At 54.9% G+C, this 17580-nt stretch overlaps 1 protein-coding gene across 1 annotated transcript in view; it reads right to left on the minus strand.

Annotated features, from left to right (window-relative positions):
• ZAN (zonadhesin) overlaps positions 1-17214 on the minus strand; it is a 30554-nt gene extending 13340 nt beyond the window's left edge. The window contains 24 exon segments of the mRNA XM_064478165.1: positions 25-272; positions 556-697; positions 1902-2104; positions 2720-2889; positions 3004-3111; positions 3495-3638; positions 4304-4449; positions 4665-4789; positions 5273-5389; positions 5557-5698; positions 7904-8088; positions 8676-9692; positions 10217-10301; positions 10580-10851; positions 11320-11466; positions 11548-11626; positions 11799-11890; positions 12226-12459; positions 12553-12747; positions 13942-14094; positions 14780-14867; positions 15035-15306; positions 15467-15630; positions 17138-17214. Coding sequence (XP_064334235.1) covers positions 25-272; positions 556-697; positions 1902-2104; positions 2720-2889; positions 3004-3111; positions 3495-3638; positions 4304-4449; positions 4665-4789; positions 5273-5389; positions 5557-5698; positions 7904-8088; positions 8676-9692; positions 10217-10301; positions 10580-10851; positions 11320-11466; positions 11548-11626; positions 11799-11890; positions 12226-12459; positions 12553-12747; positions 13942-14094; positions 14780-14867; positions 15035-15306; positions 15467-15630; positions 17138-17214 — 4605 coding nt within the window.
• Between the last annotated feature and the right edge of the window lie 366 nt (positions 17215-17580).

The raw sequence follows: 17580 nt of genomic DNA on the forward strand, positions 1-17580 counted from the left end.
GGGGAGGCGGGCACCGGCACTTACCACGACCTTGAGGCCTTTGATCAGCGAGATTTTGAGGTTGAAGACCTGCACGTGGACGGCTCTGACATAGGAGGCCTCCAAGTTCCCGTGGCGGAACTCGTTGGTGGCGCTCACGACGAAGTTATTCTCTAGGGACCTCAGCCAACAAGGCCGGGTCAGGATGTAGGTGCAGGTGCCCATGAAGTGGTGCAGGGCTCCATCAAACGTCAGGTAGTGGGGGTCCCCCGAGACAGTGCAGGTGCCGGACCCTGGGCAGGAGGAGATGGTGTTCAGAGACACATTGACCCCGAGCTGCCATCCTAGCGAGTCCACGTGGGGTTGGTACCCGTGACTCAGGGGGTTGGTCGGTATGACTTGGAGAGATCAAGGTCAGCTACTGCCCTAACCTCACTCTCTGGGTCCCTGAAGACGCTGTTCTGGCTAGGGGCCATTGCCTTCCAGTCCCTGGTTACGCTCCAGCTCGCTAGGGAGCCTGCTTCAGGACAGGACCAGGCGGCAGTCCTCCTGCTCACCTTGCACCTGACTACTTACCTTGAGCGTGGCAACCATAGATGCCATCCTGCCGACCACAGAGCTCCTGGGCCTGGCATCTCCAGAGCACACAGCGAATTCTGTTGCTGCCCTCACAGATACAGAGCTGTGTGCAGCCCGGCTTGAACCACCGCTCCCCAATCTGGAAGACAGAAGGAAGGAAGGGAGAGAGGTCATCCGCAGGTCTGACGATGAGGCCCCTGCAATCCGGCTCACTGGCCTGCTCACTGTGGAGGCATTCCTGTCATCTCAAAGCTCCAGGCTTAGCTGCAAAAGTTCAGCCTTTGCTTGCTCATTCAGTCACTCCATCACTTGTCTGTTCCTTTTTCAACAGAACGACATCATCTGCATTGTGCCAGGAATTAGGGATTCAGTAATGAACACGATGAGCGATGTCCCTGCCCTGACGGAACTCCCAGTCCAGTGGGGCCAGTAAACAAATTAACTAATAGATCACGTGCTCCAACATGACATGTACCCAAAGGTGACAATCAGGGCACCTGGGGAGAGTTTCCTGCCATCCACACAGACAATAAGCACTTGCTACAAGAGTTTATCACCAAGATGCTTATCAGGATGGCTTCAAGGAGGAGGTGGCATTTCAACAGAGTCTCAGAGGAGGTGAAGCTGGCTAAGAGGCATGGCGTCTGGGAGGGAGGACAGGAGGAAAGGGGCCGCAAAGAAGGTGAAATTAAGAAAGCAAATTAAGTGTGGATAAGGAGCATCCCGTGGGCCCTCCTGGAACGCAGTGCCGAGCAGAGGAGAGCCACATGGACAGCAGGTGGTAGAGAGCTTGGACAGACGTCATCGTCATCCCCAGGCCTTGGGTGGGGACAGGGGAAGGAGGAAGAGAGATGAATCGTGGTTGAGGATCTAGCACCACATGCTCCCTGTGAGAAGACGGTGAAGACAGGGCCCCGGGGTGGGGGCTGAAATCCTTCAGCAGAGACAGGGACCCTCAGTGGGAGAGAAGACATGTGGAAAGGGTGCAGGTGAGATGCAGATGTGCCCAGGACTTCAGAGAACGAGAAACTCCAGGAAAATGACTTGGGGATGTGCCAGGCAGGGTGACCAATGGGAGGGGAGAGAACCGGGGTCTCAGGCTCTGCCGGGCAGCGTGGGAAATAATCACGCTGTGTGAAAAGTACGGGAGTCAAAGGAAGAGGAGGCAAATTAGATCTGAGCCAGAAGTTCCCTAATCCCAGCCCTCCGCCCCAGCTTCCTGACCCCTACCCCCCATCCTGCCCGGCCTTCCCTCTCCTGCCCACGAGCGGGCCCAGACTTCAGAACGGGAGGGCCAGTGCTTTCTGGCTGCGCGGCTGAGAGGCCCAGCCCCAGCGGCTCACCTTGAAGTAGCCGGCTGTGGGGTCGAGGCACCCGCACTCAGACCGGGGGACGCACTGGAGACCGCTGAGGATGAAGCCAGGGTCGCACTCGCAGCCCTCCACACAGCGGTCCTGGCAGGACATGCCCGAGAACCCAGAGTGGCAGGTGTCGGGGCACATCTTGCCACACAGCGTGTACTTGCTGTTGGCTGGGCAGGCCAGAGCTGGGGGACGAGGGAGCGCAGGTGAGGCGGGGAGGGGAAGGGAGAAAAGAGGCAGCTCACAGCCCAGAGTTGGGAAGGCCCATGGCTAGAGCTTTCTGCTCGAGAAAAGAGTGACAGGGAGAAACCACTAAGGACCTCGGCTTCCACCTGGGCCTGGACGGGGGCCTGCAGGGAGCTTCTGGGAGGCAGGACAACGGGAGCAGACTGATCCAAGAGCCTCATGGCACTGCTGCGTAGACAGGGCCGAGGTGAGGCAGTCAGGGTGGAAGGGGCGGGGACAGGGACCTGTGTGGCCCCATCGAGAGAGCTGGGCCACCACCAGCAGTCACGGTGCAGCCTCCCAGGCCATGTCTATTTTCCGTGTGCATCCAGTGACCTGGGTGTGCACTCACACATGTATGCATAGCCTCGGGTAGCTGGGAAGGCTTTCTGAGTCTGCAGGTGACTGTGATTTTCTCCGTGGATGTTTCTGCCTCTGCAGATTTCCCTGTTCTAGTGTGGAAGCAAAGGGGTTCAACCAGGTGCCCCCCTCCCCAAGCCCGTGCTCAGAGGCTGCCGGCCCTCCACAGGTGTCTGCATCTGAAGGAAGGGGCCCAGCATCTCGGTACAACTCACAGCAGAACTGGGGTCCTCTCCAGGGCTTCACCACGTAGCCAGCATCCTGGCAGGTCTCAGTCAAGGCCGACATGTGGGCACACAGCTCCTGCTGCAGCCCTTGGAAGTTACACATGTCAAACATGCAGTTGTCGAAGAAGGATGAAGCCATGATGTGAGGCAGGCATGCCCTGAGGAGAGAGGCGGGGTCCGAGAGAATGAAGGGCAGACCTTCCCACCTCCCAGGACCCCAGGTGCCAAGTGCCACCCCTCCACCGCAGGGTCCTTTCCACCCTCCTTCATACTCAAAGGCTCCGCGAGAGGCCACAAGCCGTCCACAGAACTCTGGCCCCGACATATTGTTCTGCAGGTCTGTGCTGCAAGAGGGAGGATACTCCTGATTCTGCTGGCACCTGGAAGAGACCCATCCCAAGCACCCTGAGGACCGAGGCTGGCCTCTGTCCTGGCCCGACCCCAGCAGTATCCTGGCTCTCAGCAACCCCTAGTGGAAAACATTTAAACACCAAGCCCTAAAGGTGGGAAAAACTTGGAGGCCCGCAAGTAAAAGGCGGGGCTGCTCAGAATTGCCTGAGGACCATGTTGGGGGGAGGGTGACCATTGCTGGTGGCCGTGAGTTCAGTTTGTGAACTTGGCTGGGAACTAGAGCGAGGAGAAGAGCGACAACGTGGGAGTGTGCAGAACCAGGGAGAGGAGAAGGGGTGATGCCGGTCGGGGTTCCTGGTTCTTTGAAGGTGCACAGGAGCAGGAGGGTGGAGACAGAGGGGGAGTTCCTCACTTCTGGTCCTCATCCTCTGAGGTCTGCCAGCTGTTACCCAGCTCCACCTCATCTCGCGCTGGTCTGCCATCTGGCTTCTGGTTGTCGTTGCTGCTGTCGCCATCATAGTTGCCACAGAATCCACAGAGTTTGTCAGAGTAGGTGCTGCAGGGGCCGGGGGAAGAGGAGGTGTGAGCGGAGAGAAGGGGCCTCCATCATCCGTCATCCAAGGGACCACAGCAGAGAGGGGATGAGGAGGGCGCGCAGGCATGAGCTGGGGGTGGGTGGCGAGATGCAGACTCGGAACAGAGGTTCCATGCCAGGCACCAGGTGCACAGGGACCTCATCGTGGCCCTCACACTTGGGGCATTTTTTACGTCTCCCCTCAACCCCTTCTGCTCACATCCCATCTTCCAGCCACAGCAAACCTCTCGCTGGCCCTGAGACATTCCACTTTCCTTTCTCAAGATGTGTTGTTCACTATTTCTATAAAGCCTTTCTTTCCCTTGTTTGTCCATCTGGGGAGCTACTCTTCCTTGAAGACTGGGGTCAAGAGACCCCTCTCCTGAAGGCTCCCATGGCTCATTGGTGACTCCTCCTAGCACATTCCCAAAGCCTTATGTATATATCTTGCTACTTTGACGCTGCCCTGAAACCATTTCTTCCCCTTCCTTGACCAAAGGGAAGCCTGAGGGTTGAACTGGCTGCTTCCTCGTCACAACTGAGAATTCGTGCCACGGGGACGTCAGAGGACTTGGATGGGAGGGTCCCTGGAGGGGGAGGGGCAGAGTGGGTGACCTGGCAGTTGCCTCGCTGGGTGGCGCCCTCACCTGGGCACAGTCACAAACAGCTGCTGGTCACCGTCCCATCTCACCCGCAGACCGAACGCCGTCTGCAGCTCCACAAATCGCCCACTTGGAGCCAGGAAGACGCCTTTAGAAGGTATGGCTGGAAGGGTGACTAGCTGACCCCCAACCTGGAAGGTGGGGCCGAGGGAGGAGACAGAGAGACAGATCCGAGGGTCAAGGAGGACACCCAGTGGACTCCCGTATCCCCACTGTGGTGCAAATGTTCTCCTCCACTCCACGTGCAATGCTCTGGAGGGTTGGGAAGCTGGAGGAGCTGGGCGGGACGAGGCCACGGTGGCCCACCAGATGGGCCGCAGCCAGCCTGAGTGGAGAACGGACTCACCAGCGTGCGTCTGCCCTTGAGCAGGGTGATGGTGGTTTCGGGCAGAGTCACGTAGACCTTGCTTAGGTGGGACACGCCTTCTTGTCCTTGATCCTCATTCTTTACTGTCACCCTGAAGAATGGCTCTGGGCAGGGAGAGGGTGGGCTCATTCAGGAAGCATTTCTGAGCAGCCACTGAGGGTGGCACCCCCATCCAGCCCTCGGGGATAAAGGGCCACAGAGACAGAGGCTCTGCGGTTCAAGAGGGGAGGCAGGACCCCAACGAGAGTGGGGTGTCATCCAGAACAGCCTGGGCCCATGTGCTGCGAATCCATCCCCCCTCAGTGGACGGGGACATCCTCTAGGACAGGGTGTTTGTGCTACTTCTCTCGTGCCTTTATTGCCTCAATCAGAGCTGGCCAGGGAAGCAACTGATGCAGAGAAGTGTCTCAACCTGCGTTTCCCCCAGGACTCTTTCCTGAGAGCCCTGCTTCTGGGGTGGACGTGTCACCCCTTACTCTCCAGCCAGCCTCGCTCCCATCTTGCCCTGCTATCTGCTCTGGCCCTGTCCTGCTGGCTGCAGCGCTCCAGGGCCCAGCTGCTCTGACCTCAGACCCCTCTGGTCCTACCTGTCAGGTTGCCACAGGGTTGAGTCAAGATGTAGGTGCACTTGCCCATGAAGTTAAAACGCCTCCCGTCGAAGGTGAGGTAATGAGGGTCTCCGTAGGCGGAGCAGGTGGCAGGGCCTGCCGAGGGGATGCAGGGGACACGTGAAGCTGGCTCACCAGGCCAGGCCCCGTGCCACCTCACCCACCCAGTGGCCTGCCCCAGCTCTTCTGGTCGATGGAGGGATTGGGCCCCTGGTGTCAGGCCCACGTGGACAGGCAGGGACAGTGTGAGGAGAGGGTCTCACCATAGGGGTGGCATCGGTACTGGCCCTTCTTCAGCTGGCACACTGTGCGCCCCCCGCACTTATAGGCCTGGCACTCCATCCGACTGCCAGGCCAGCAGCGGCACCGCTCTGTGCAGTTGGGGCTGAACCACTCTGACCCCGCCTGAGAGCAAGGGAGCCAGAGTCACAAGGCTGCAGCTCCCAGGCAGACTCCATCATTTCATACTGTAGCCCCCTCTTCTCCTCCACGCCTGCAGACCTCACCTTGCTCGGACTCCTGCTCTCCTCACCACCCAGCAGATATTCCTGCCCAACCCAGGCCCTTTGCATATGCTGTGCTTGCACCCTGGAATGCCCGTCGTCCCTCTCCCTCTTTCTAAACCATTGCTCTGCGATCAGCGAAGTCCGGCCCAAGGGTTGTACTTCCTCAGGAAGACATCTCAGACCTCCCTGACTAGCCCCTGGTGCCTTTCCTTCCCAGGACTTGCCACGATTGCACTTTTATATTAATCTTTGTGGCTATTTGATTAGAAGCACCCCTGCGAGGGACTGTGTCTATCTTCACTTGCTTTCTTAGCACCAACATGTAGCACAGTGCCTGGTAAAGAGTTCTCATTTAATAAATACTGAATGAAAAAGTGAACCAAGGCTCGACGGGTCCCCCAGAATCTGACAGCACGAGGAGAGCAAGGACATGCCCTATACATGGGGACCCCAATGCCAAGAGGATTGAAGGTAGCCAGTAAATGTTTGCTGAATGCATAAGTGAACATATAATAAGTGCATATATATCTCTCAGGCAGAGGAAAGAGATGCTTGCTGCTGACGGTTGTGACAGATCTTTCTACCCAGGCTGCAGCTTCAGCTAATCTTAATGCTGACACAGGGACACCCAGGAGACTGCTTAAGAGGGTTTGGGGAGGAAGTGGCCCCTCAAGAGACGAGCAGGAACTCGGATGGCCCAGGGGAAGAACACCAGGAGCTGAGAAGGGGCACTAGACTCTCATAAATAGTTCACAGCACTTTTAATTAACAGGTCACATATATTTATCATAAATTGCTAATAATCATAATTAGCATTTATTAAGTAACTGGTCTTGTCAGGATCTAGCTTCATCTTCACAACAACCTTATGAGATAGATAATCTTACTGTGCACATTTTATAGGTGTGGAAATGAACTGGAAAAGGTAAAGAACCTGGCCGGAGGTCACTCAGCAAATGAGTGCTGGAGCCTGGATTCAAGCTCAGACCCGCCTGACTGGAGGGCGGCTCTGTCCAGCGCCATGGCCACCAGCCACGTGAGGCCAGAGAGCTCGTGAAATATGGCCGCTGCAAACTGAGATACGCTCTAAGTGTGAAATACACACTGGATTTTGAAGACTCAATAGGGGAAAAAAAAGGTATATAAACGATTTCATTGATTGATAACCACTGATTACATGTTGAAATGAGAATATTTGGGACTGAGAAGATGATTTGGGTTAATATAATCTGTTTCCTTGTGCTTTTCTAAAATCTGCTATTAGGACACATACATGCCATGTGAGGCTTGCACACCATCCCCTTCAGATGGCACTGACACAGCACCTGCGCCCCTTCAGAGCCTCTGCTCTGGTAGAACCTTCCGGGGCGGGGGGGGGTACATCAATCAAGGAAGAACAGTAACTACTGTCCATTGACCTCTCCAATCAGAATTTGCAAGTTCCTTTGGAAGAAGATTCTGGAATGCCTCATTCTGCCTTGAAAATACCTGAATCAGGCTCAGTGTCCAGAGCTCGCTCGCTCTCTCTCTCTCTTTTTTTTTTTTTTTTTTTTTGGTGGGGGAGGTAATTAGGTTTATTTATTTATTTATTTTAGTGGAGGTACTGGGGATTGAACCCAGGACCTCGTGCGTGCTAGGCATGCGCTCTACCACTGAGCTATACCTTCCCCTCCCAGGGCTCTCTGTCTATGCAGGGCCCCCTGACTTTCCTCAGGATGGAGATGAGGGCCCTGCACCACCTGGTTGGTCTAGCGTCTAATGTATCATGGCTGCCAGTGTGAGATGGAGAAATACAGAAACATCAGGACTGCTGGGAGCACTCAGGACAGGGCCACGGATGACAACGGAAACTTCCGCACTGCCCAACGTCATGCTGGTCTAAAGTAAGTGCTTAACAAATGTTTCTTATGTGAATAGAGATGACAATCAAAAACCACACGCTGAATGAATGACTCCCCCACTGTGTAACCACTGCCAGAGAGCTGACCCCTTGGGAATATCCCTTGGCTCCAAATTCATCTCACCTGGACAGCAGGCGGGGCCAGACCCCAGGGTTTCGGCTCAGCCTCTCCCTCAGGGGAGCTGAGCGGCCCAGTGGTCTCACCTTATAGAAATTTTCATTGTAGAAGCAATTGCAGGAAGAGGCGTTGATGCAGCGGGAGCCATTGAAGAAAAAGCCAGGATTGCAAACACAGCCGGGCTTGCAGGGGCGCCCACAGTTGGGTGTGGGGCTCTGGCAGGATGCCGGGCAGGCGCAGGGCTCAAAGTGGGCATCTGGGGGGCAGTTCACTAAGGGGGAGACAGGCTCCATCAAACCTCCACTCTACAGCTTTTCTCCCATCTCCCCTCTACGCCCTGCTCCCATTCTCCCAGTCACGAAAGACCACACAGTATATGACTCCCTGTGTATCAAATGTCCACAACAGGAAGATTCATAGAGACAGAACGTAGATGAGTGGTTGCCAAGGATGTGAAGGTGGGGGAATGGGGTGTAACTGCTAATGGGCACAGACTTCCTCTTTGGGGTGATGAAAGGGCTCTGGAATTGGTAAGTGGCGATGTTCACACAATCTTGTGACTCTGTTAAGACCACTGACTTGTATACTTTGAAAAGATGAATTTTTACGGCAGTGAATTATATTTCAACAAAAAAAAGAAGTAGTAGCCTGGTGCTTGCGTTCCAACCATCCCCACCCCACCCGCGCCCTGCTGTCCCTCTCACTCAGGATTCCTCATCACTTCTTCTAAAGTCACCATGTCTGATTCATCTCTCCTCTGAGACTGCAGTTTTCAACTAGAAGCAGCTGTTTCCCCAGCCCTGTCACCCAGTCACTGTCTCTTACTTTCATCTCTTTGTCCAATGCTCCACCACATACCTGTAGTGGTGGCCGGGGTCACAGTGGTCATGGAGGTACTTGGAGCACCAGGAGGCACCCCTAGGACTGTTGGCCCAGTGGGTACAAGGGTAGGGCTGGACAGGGGTGTCGCAGGAGCTCTGGTCCTTTCAGTGGGGATCGTGGGTTTTTCTGTGGGAATGGTGGTCCTTTCAGTGGGAGTGGTGGGTTTTTCTGTGGGGATGGTGGTCCTTTCAGTGGGAATGGTGGTCCTTTTGGTGGGGACTGTGGGTTTTTCTGTGGGGATGGTGGTCTTTTTAGTGGGAATGGTGGTCCCTTCAGTGGGAGTGGTGGTCCTTTTAGTGGGAATAGTGGTCTTTTTGGTGGTAGTGGTGGTCCTTTCAGTGGGAGTGGTGGTCCTTTCAGTGGGAGTGGTGGTCCTTTTAGTGGGAATAGTGGTCTTTTTGGTGGTAGTGGTGGTTCTTTCAGTGGGAATGGTGGTCCTTTCTGTGTGGATGGTGGTCTTTTTGGTGGGAATGGTGGTCCTTTCAGTGGGAATGGTGGTCCTTTGGGTGGGGACCGTGGGTTTTTCTGTGGGGACGGTGGGTTTTTCTGTGGGGACGGTGGTCCTTTCTGTGGGGATAGTGGTCCTTTCAGTGGTAATGGTGGTCCTTTCAGTGGGGACGGTGGCCCTTTGGGTGGGGGCCGTGGGTTTTTCTGTGGGGATGGTGGTCCTTTCTGTGGGGATAGTGGTCCTTTCAGTGGTAATGGTGGTCCTTTCAGTGGGGATGGTGGTCCTTTGGGTGGGGACCGTGGGTTTTTCTGTGGGGATGGTGGTCCTTTCTGTGGGGGTGGTGGGCTGCTCAGTGAGCCCAGTGGGTTTTTCTGTGGGCACTGCAGGTTTTCCTGTGGGGACTGTAGGACTTTCTGTGGGGATTGTAGGTTTTTCAGTGGAAACAGTGGGCTTTTCTGTGGTGACAGTGGCTATTTCACTGGGGACAGATGGTTTTTCTGTGGGGGCCATAGGTTTTTCTGTGAAGACAGAGGTTTCAGAAGGGACTGTAGTGGGGACTGGAGATTTGGAAGGAAGCACTGTTGGCTCAGGGCCTGTAAAGAAAAAAAATTTCCTGGAGTTTAGTCAAAATCATACCACCACCCTCTTGACACATCCAACTGGAGTGGGTGGGCTCAAGGGGATAAGTTACTCACACCTCTCCGTCCGCTCCCAGCCCCAACCTCCACTCAACACTCAACAAGCTGCTCCCCATAGATATCTGATGCTGTGCTGAGTGCAGGAAACACGGAACAAACAGGATATCGGCCCTCCCTGCAGGATCACCTTTCACTAGGTAAGGGGTCCTGGATCCAAACACAGAAATCCGTGACATCAAAGCCACATTCACTCAAGCAAGCATCTGAGGGGGGCCGGGAAGGTTACAGGTGGGCAGAGTATAGAAACCAAAGCTGTGTGAGGACTCGGGCACAAGAGGGGACTTGCATTCTGAGGAGCACATGCAGAGAAGCCCAAGAGCTGGTCACCCCAGAGCATGGCCCCCTTTCTGGGGCCTTGGGTCTTGTCTTACCCCGACAGGTCCCGTGGTTGATCGAGATGAATCCCACAGCAACAACGAAGGCAGTGTTGGTGCCCCTGACAGCCTCGAATGTCAGCTGAAGGGATGAGGGAGAAAGAAGGAAGAGAGAAACGAAAGGGAACCCCTGGCAACTCAATGACTCTCTGGGCTCCACTGAAATGTTGCCTTGCGGTGGCCGCCACAGCCCAACGGGGGCCCGCCAGAGAAACTTCTGGGAATCACAGGGTTCCTCTGCTCTGCTCTTTTCCGGAGTCCCATCCTCTCAGCCCCAGTTGTGCTCTCAGATCCCCAGGCATTAGGTCCCCATCACCAGGCCCCATGGTGACGCTGGCAGGGCCCCTCTCCGTCTCTCACCTGAATGGGCCGCTGATGTCCCAAAGGGATGGTGACAGAGGCTTTCAGCCAGTCAGGGCTCTGAGACCCAACGCGTTCCCAGAGAGAACTTGGGGAACTGCCTGCAGGACTCGCCAGCAGAAGCCTGAGCTTTGCTTCCTCTCCAAGGCCATACATGTGGTAAGCAAACTCCACACAGATCGCACCCGGGGCGCAGAAGGGCCGGCTCACCAGTCTGAAAGCCTGGCCTGCCTGGGAGACCTTGTCAGTCTCCAGGTAGACATAGTGACCTTCTGGGCAAAAGAAGGGAACAGGTAAGTTGAGAGACCTCCAGAGGACAAGTGTAGTGTTTTCTTTAGTGACATCTTACTTTCCAAATGGGGATTTGATGCAAACACCCAAACTCCCCATGTTAGAGTGGGGAATTTTGTTTGCTTGTTTGTTTTGTTTTTTCTTGCTCACTTTAGACTTCTAACAGAAGAAGGCAGGACCAGAAAGAGAGGGAAAACCAAACCAGCAACCCAGCTTCCTTTGTTGGCTGCGCCAGTAAATGTCTTGACTGAAAAATGACACTGGATTTTGAAGGCATGGGCTCAATGCAGTGAGATGCCTGGATTCTCTGGGGGTTTCAAGTGGCCCAACAAGCACCTGCTGGCTGATCCTCACCACCTACAAGATCTTCCATCAATCACACCAGCCGGGCCCCTCGCAGAGAGCAAATTCGGTAACTGCTTGGCTAGAGGGGTCCTCCATCTCCTCACCTCCACTGAGGGAGCCTCCGAAGGGGCCTGGACCCTGGATGGGTGTACTTTCATTTCCCTGGGTCCAGTGTCCACCATTCTGGGATATCTGGATCCAGTCACAAAAAGGGTGGGCATCGTCTTCAAAGTCACACTGAGGAAAGCTCTCTGGGGGATCAAAATGGGAGATTTGAGAAATGTGGGCCATGCTCTCTATTTCTGCCCCCCGCTTCTGAGAGCCGCTCTCACCCCCACAGGGAGCGATGCTGATTGCATCCACCGCCACAGCTGGCTCGGGGATCTTTCCAAACACGCCCACCATGGTGAACTGAAAAGAGAGGGGGCTGGAGTGAGAAAACACCCCAGACATTCAGCCCCTCTCCATCTGATTTTATTCTGTTCAGGGACCCAGGCGCCTCCAGTGCTCCAACCCTCAATCCATTTCTATATCGGGGGTGTATCCCACATTCTAGGAGGCTCAATCTCTTGCTTTCCTGTACCTGAATCCGCCCCTGGCCTGTGTAATTGACAGAAACAGGCTGCCAGTTGGGTCCGGGTTGTCCTGAGAAGAGAGTGTGTTTCTGGATGCTGCCTACAATGGAAGGAATCCGAGAAACTTGTGAGATTAATGGGATGGGAAAATGACTTCAAACTTACACTCAGAAGGATGAGTAGCAAAAAGAATACTTGGAGGTCTTCCTCTCCCCTAAGTGCAAGTACATCCATCTCTCTCACTCTTCCGGCATTTTAATCTATTTTTTCCAGAAACCAGTGCCCTCCCAGCTCCCCAATTCCACTCCATGGAATAATCTTGCACATATCCCAGATTTCCATAGACACTGAGGGATTCCCCACCTCTCCTTATCAACCCAACCCGGGGAGAAGAGCCTCAAGTCATTATAAATCCTGGGGCTTAGCCACTTTTACCCAAGACAGAAGCGTAGATCATGAGGGCTGCACCTGGGGACTGGTTATGGAGGGTGTAGTGAAAGGACAGGCTCAGGCAGCCGGAGGACCGGCTCAGAGGGCTCAGGAGGGCAGATTTCTGCCCTGGTTTTGCATTCTTGGCGTCCAGGAGCATGTAGAAGCCACCTGGGAAGGAAAAGGCCAGTTAAGTGGGGAGGGTGGTGGTGGCTGGAATTAGGGGGTGTATGGCATAGGGTTAGGGGCTGCAAGGGCAAGGAGCCTGGCCTGAGGATCCCTAACAGCTGCCTAGGCTCAGCCAGCACTGAGGTGGGTCTACACCTGCCTCACGACTGGCTAAGGCCTTGGATCCTTCCAGAAGTGTTCGGTAGGTCTGGGTGAGGATGCAGGTACTGCCTAGGAAAAGCGGCATCCTCTCAGAAGCAGCAGCCAGAACCTTGTTCTTTGGATTCTGACCTTTTAGGTCCCCCAGGGTCATATCCTCTTCCTTTTCTTGGCCCCCTGGACATGGCTGATTCACACAAACTGGTGAGAGAGCGAGCCTGATACTGACGAGCAGGGGATCCCCTCACCACCACCTTTGCCCGCCACAAGATCAGGCAGCCAATCAGCTTGGACCTCGCTTCGTGACGCAACTGGTAGCGGGGGTAGGGGGGAAGGGATTAAAGCTGCCGCCGACAGCGCGCACGCGTGCGTGCACCTGCCCAACGCCCACGGGGTTTTGCCTGCTGAGCACGCGCCTCCGGGGCGGGAAAGGTGGGCTTCTGGAAGGGAGAGAAGACGGAGAAGACGGCTGAAGAGGAAGGAGTGGGCATGAGTGGGAGGGAAGAGGAAAGGAAAGATCAGAGGAAGGAGAGCATGGAGTTGGGGGTTGGGAAAGATGGACAAGAATGGCCTCTGCCCTTGCCCGGTCCCTTCAGTGGAGTCTCACACAAGAAACCAGGTGAGCCTTTTAAGCATAAGTCAGGTCTAGTCACTCCTCTGTTCCAAATCGTGCAAAGGCTCCCCATCCATGTAGAATAAAAGCCACAGATAGTCCTGACAGTGGCCTTCAAGGCTCCACGTGGTCAGCCCCTCCCAGGACAGGTCTGAGCTCATCCTCTTGGGGTCTTTGCATGGCTGGACCCTCTTCTTAGAATGTTCTTTGCCTCAATAACTTCATGCCTTACTCCCTCACCTCCTTCAAGTTTGTGTTCACATGTGACCTCTATGAGACCTACTCTGACCCCCCGTTTAAAACTTACAACCTACCCTACTCTGCTCTCCCAATCCCCTTACTTTGTTCAATTTTTTTTTTCTTTTAGTACTCACCTCATAACTATATAATTTACTTCTTTGTTGTTTCAGGAACTATCTTTCCATTGCCCCCCCCCCCATCTGTTTTGTAAGCTGTTGCATCTCAAGGGCCTGGGACAGTATCTTGCACATCCTAAGTGCTTAATAAATATTTGTTGGATGAATGAAGAATGAAGGGTGCCAGGGAAAAGAGGTGAGGAGCTGGCCGTGTCGGATGGGCCAGGGAGGGCTTTTGGGGGAAGCTGGCTAGGTGATAGAGTTTGCTTTCTGCTGTATAACTTGGGCTGATAGAGATTTGAGGTTGCTGGGATTCACCCCAGGCCATCCTAAGAGAGTTATGGTCGACTTGTCAGGCAAACATCGTAAACTCCCACAGAGGTCACTAGAAGAAAGTCAAAGGATGGAAGCGTGGCCACTACTCACTGCCAGGGCTAGAGAAGTCATCCTCGGGCCCCACGTTCAGTACCCCTGTCGACCCGTTCTTCTGGACCCACTTGGCCCCAGAGGTCGTCGGGATCCAGCTCCAGCCACAGAGATCATTTGGGGTATCAAAGCTGCACATTTGCATCATGCAGACTGAGAGGAAAGCAAGGAGGAAGGACTCAGCATTAAGTAAAAGGAGGCAGCTCAGAAAAGTATACCTTAGTCTGGAGTCAGAATTCTGAGTCCCAATCTGGGTCCTACTGTGAGCCATGGCCGGCTTGCAAGCCATTTAAGATCCCCTCTCCTCAGCCACTGTGTTCCTAGCACAGGTTACTTAAGCTTCCTAAGCCTCAGTTTCCCCATCAATGAACTAGGAACAACAGTACCTGCCTGTTGTTAATTACATCACGGGTGGGAGCATCTAGCACAGGCCTGTCCTCAGTTAAGTGTTAGTTCCTTGCATGCAGCTTCTGGAATGTTCTTTCCCTTGAATTTGTTCCCCTCGAATCTCTAATGTCAGCTCAGAGGGCTAATTCTGGGTGGATCTGGAGTAACAGGCAGGATGGCCAAACATCCAAGTGTGCCTGGGACTGAGGGTTTCCTGAGTGTGCTAAAATATGGACAGCCCAGGGCCATCCAGAATGACAGGTGTCACCACAATTCGAGATTCCAAGAGAACCTCTCTTTAGGTGTGACTGCTTCAGAAGTCAAAGGTCTGGGGTGCAGAAGTAGAGGGAAGCAAGTAGCCTGGAAAGAACCAGGGTCATGGTCCCTGAGCTACCCTGCTAAGGCAGATGTGCAGAGGTGGGGAGAAAGAGGAGTAGGGACAAGGGCTCACTCCGATTGCAGGAGCCCCGATGGATGGAGATGGCGTCCAGAGCAATGCCCAGGTAAGCAGTGCTGCCCCGCACTCCTTCAAATGTCAGCTGCGGGAAGGAAGAGGGGATCACCCACCTTGTGAGCCCCTTTGCCTCGGGCTCCCACTTTCCCGCCCGAATTCAGATGGCCTAGCTCCCCGTGTCCCCTCCTTGTCCCAGCCCAGCCCTTCCTGGGCTCCCCTCACCAAGAACCCAGCCTCTGCCCTCGGCCTCACCCGGCTGGGCAGGACGAGCCCAGTGGGCACCGAGACGGCAGTGGGCATCCAGGAGGGGCTCTGCGTGTTAGTGTGTTTCCAGAGCACGTTGGGGCGTTTGCCCTTGGTGCCCGTGGTCCGCAGCAGTCTGAGCTGGGCGCCCCACGACAGCCCGAACATGTAGTAGACGAAGCGCACGCAGAGGGGGCCTTGTTGCCATATTGGGGGGCTGTGCAGGCGGGCCACCCCGCCCGGGTGGAAGTGGTTTGGTACCATGTACAGGTAGTAGCCCTCTGGGGGAGGCAGAGCCCAGGATGGTGAGGCCCTGCCACCTCCAAGGGCTGCCCCCCACCCCCTTCCCAGAGCCCAAGCATCCTCTTCCTGCCGCCTCCCTGTACTCGGAACTGCCCATGTCCACCTCCCAGATGCCTCCCTAAGCCTAGGTTTCCTCACCTCCATTGGGGTACCCCCCAGGGGGTCTGGTGCTGTCAGTGGGAGAGGGCTCACTGGCTCGAATCCAGTCCCCATCATCCATGGACCCTTGGGTCCAATCACAGAGGGGTCTGGAGTCATCCTCAAAGTCACACTGGGTGAGAATGGCTGGGAAGAAGGGGCCGCTGTGAGGCCAGGAAAGGCAAGGGGAGGGCTCGGCCGCAGCCTGGGGGTGGGGGTGAGCAAGGTTGTGAAGTTTAGAGAAGGTGGCCACTAAGGTTGAGGGTCCAATGCAGGAATTTGAGAAAGAGAAGCCAAGCAATAGTCACCTCTCGGGAGAAATCAGGGCGGGACTGGGTGGGGGGCAGGATGAGTAAATCAGGGGTTGTTGCAAACTGAGGTCCCTGGCAGGCAGGCTTGTCTGGGCAGCATACCGTTTGTTCTTGATAATTTGCATGTGAATCTTTCAGGTGGGGCTTGTACTCTACTCCTCCCCAGTGTTCTCCACCCTGTATCATCTGAGGGCTGCCCTTCACGCATTTATTACATGTTTATGTCCTTGCCTGGTCCCAAGGCCACTTGGGGTGGCCACCCCTGGGAGGGAAAGGAGGGCTGAGCAGTCCTGGGTTCCAACTCACAGTTGTCCCTGGAGCTGCGAGCCACTAGCTTCTGGTCCAGAGGCTTCTCTTTCCTTGGGGTTGGTTTGGAGAGAGAGAAAAAATGTAATCCTGGTCATCATCAAGAATTGTAAGCCTCCGTGACTGTGAGCTTTCTGAAGGACTGTTCCTTTCTCATCATCCATATGGTATCAGAGTGTATGCAGTGAACATGTATTTACTTGAAGATTTTCGAAAAGGTCGCTCACAGTCTCCTCACTTTCAGTTCTCATCTGTTTCCTAAGAAGGGTCTCCCCTCCAAGTGACTCACATCCCTGCTGGCTCCCTCCACCCCTCTCTACCCTAGATGTCATGTGTGGTTGTCTCTTGTGAGGAAGAACCAGTTCCTGCGTATAGGAATTTTCACACAGCGCCTGAGTTTACACCTGGGGAACCTCCTTGCTTTGGGTCAAGGTCTTCCTACACCAGAGCCCACGTTTTCCCTGGGCTCATAGAGTAGGGACTCTGTGGATCCTGTGTTGCCAGGTGGGCGCCAGGGATGGTATTGTCCCAACTGAACATGCAGATGAGTGACACCTTACAAATTCCACAGAGAAGCTGGCTGCCCCTCCCCACGTGGTGTGGGCCACATAGAACAGCCCCCTTTGTTTTAAGAGTTCAAGTCCTGCTTGTTCAAACCCCCTCAAACAAGCTCCAGATCATCCATCATTTCTTGCTGCTTCCTACTTGAAGTCTCTATCCGCTCGGTCTGCCCTGGGTTTTGTCCCAAGTCTGAGGGCCCAACCTCTCTCTCCTCCCCTGCCATCCTCAGACCTGTCTGCCCAGTTCTGCCCCCTCCTCCCTCTCTCACACGTTTCAGCTCTGTCCTGCCCTGCCTGAGCTGCTCACACCCCAGTTCCAGGCTCTGGGGCTGCAGGGCTCCAGCCACCCTTGCTCATTCTCATTGTCATACCCATCGGGCTCCCACCTTCCTCCCCAGGGCTGTGCCCTTCATCACTGGCCCACTTGCCCCTTCCAGCTTTGCCCCTCGCTCTTCCTCAGAGCCACCCCCAATCACCCCCTGAGCCCAGCTTACCTGGTGGTGGCAGGCATGTGGCCCTGGCCCCAGGCAGCCCCAACCAGCAGCACCAGAGTCCAGACTGGAGGAGCCATGCGCGACCTCAGAGGCTGCTCTCAGGGGAGAGAGGAAGGCAGAGTGAGGAGCCCAGGCCACTTTATACACCCCTGCCCCTCCTCGCTCAGCATCCTTCCAAGGACGCCATGAAAACGGGACAATCAAAGAACACAAGAACGCTCTGGGAACCGAAAACTTCGAGGGCTGAAATGTCAAATCCAATAGAAAAGCTATACATCAAAATCAAGAGAAATAAAATGAGAGCAAGAGCGAAGGAAAGGAAGAGAAAAAAGAGAGAGACTTGGAGGATGGGTCCAGGAAGCCTACCATTCAACCAGAAGAGTTCAAAAAACAAATTACTTAAGAAAAACCACACAAGGTGATTTCCCAGAAGTGTGAGTCTC

The sequence above is a fragment of the Camelus dromedarius genome, chromosome 24 (genome assembly GCF_036321535.1).
Source record: "Camelus dromedarius isolate mCamDro1 chromosome 24, mCamDro1.pat, whole genome shotgun sequence".
NCBI lineage: Eukaryota > Metazoa > Chordata > Mammalia > Artiodactyla > Camelidae > Camelus > Camelus dromedarius.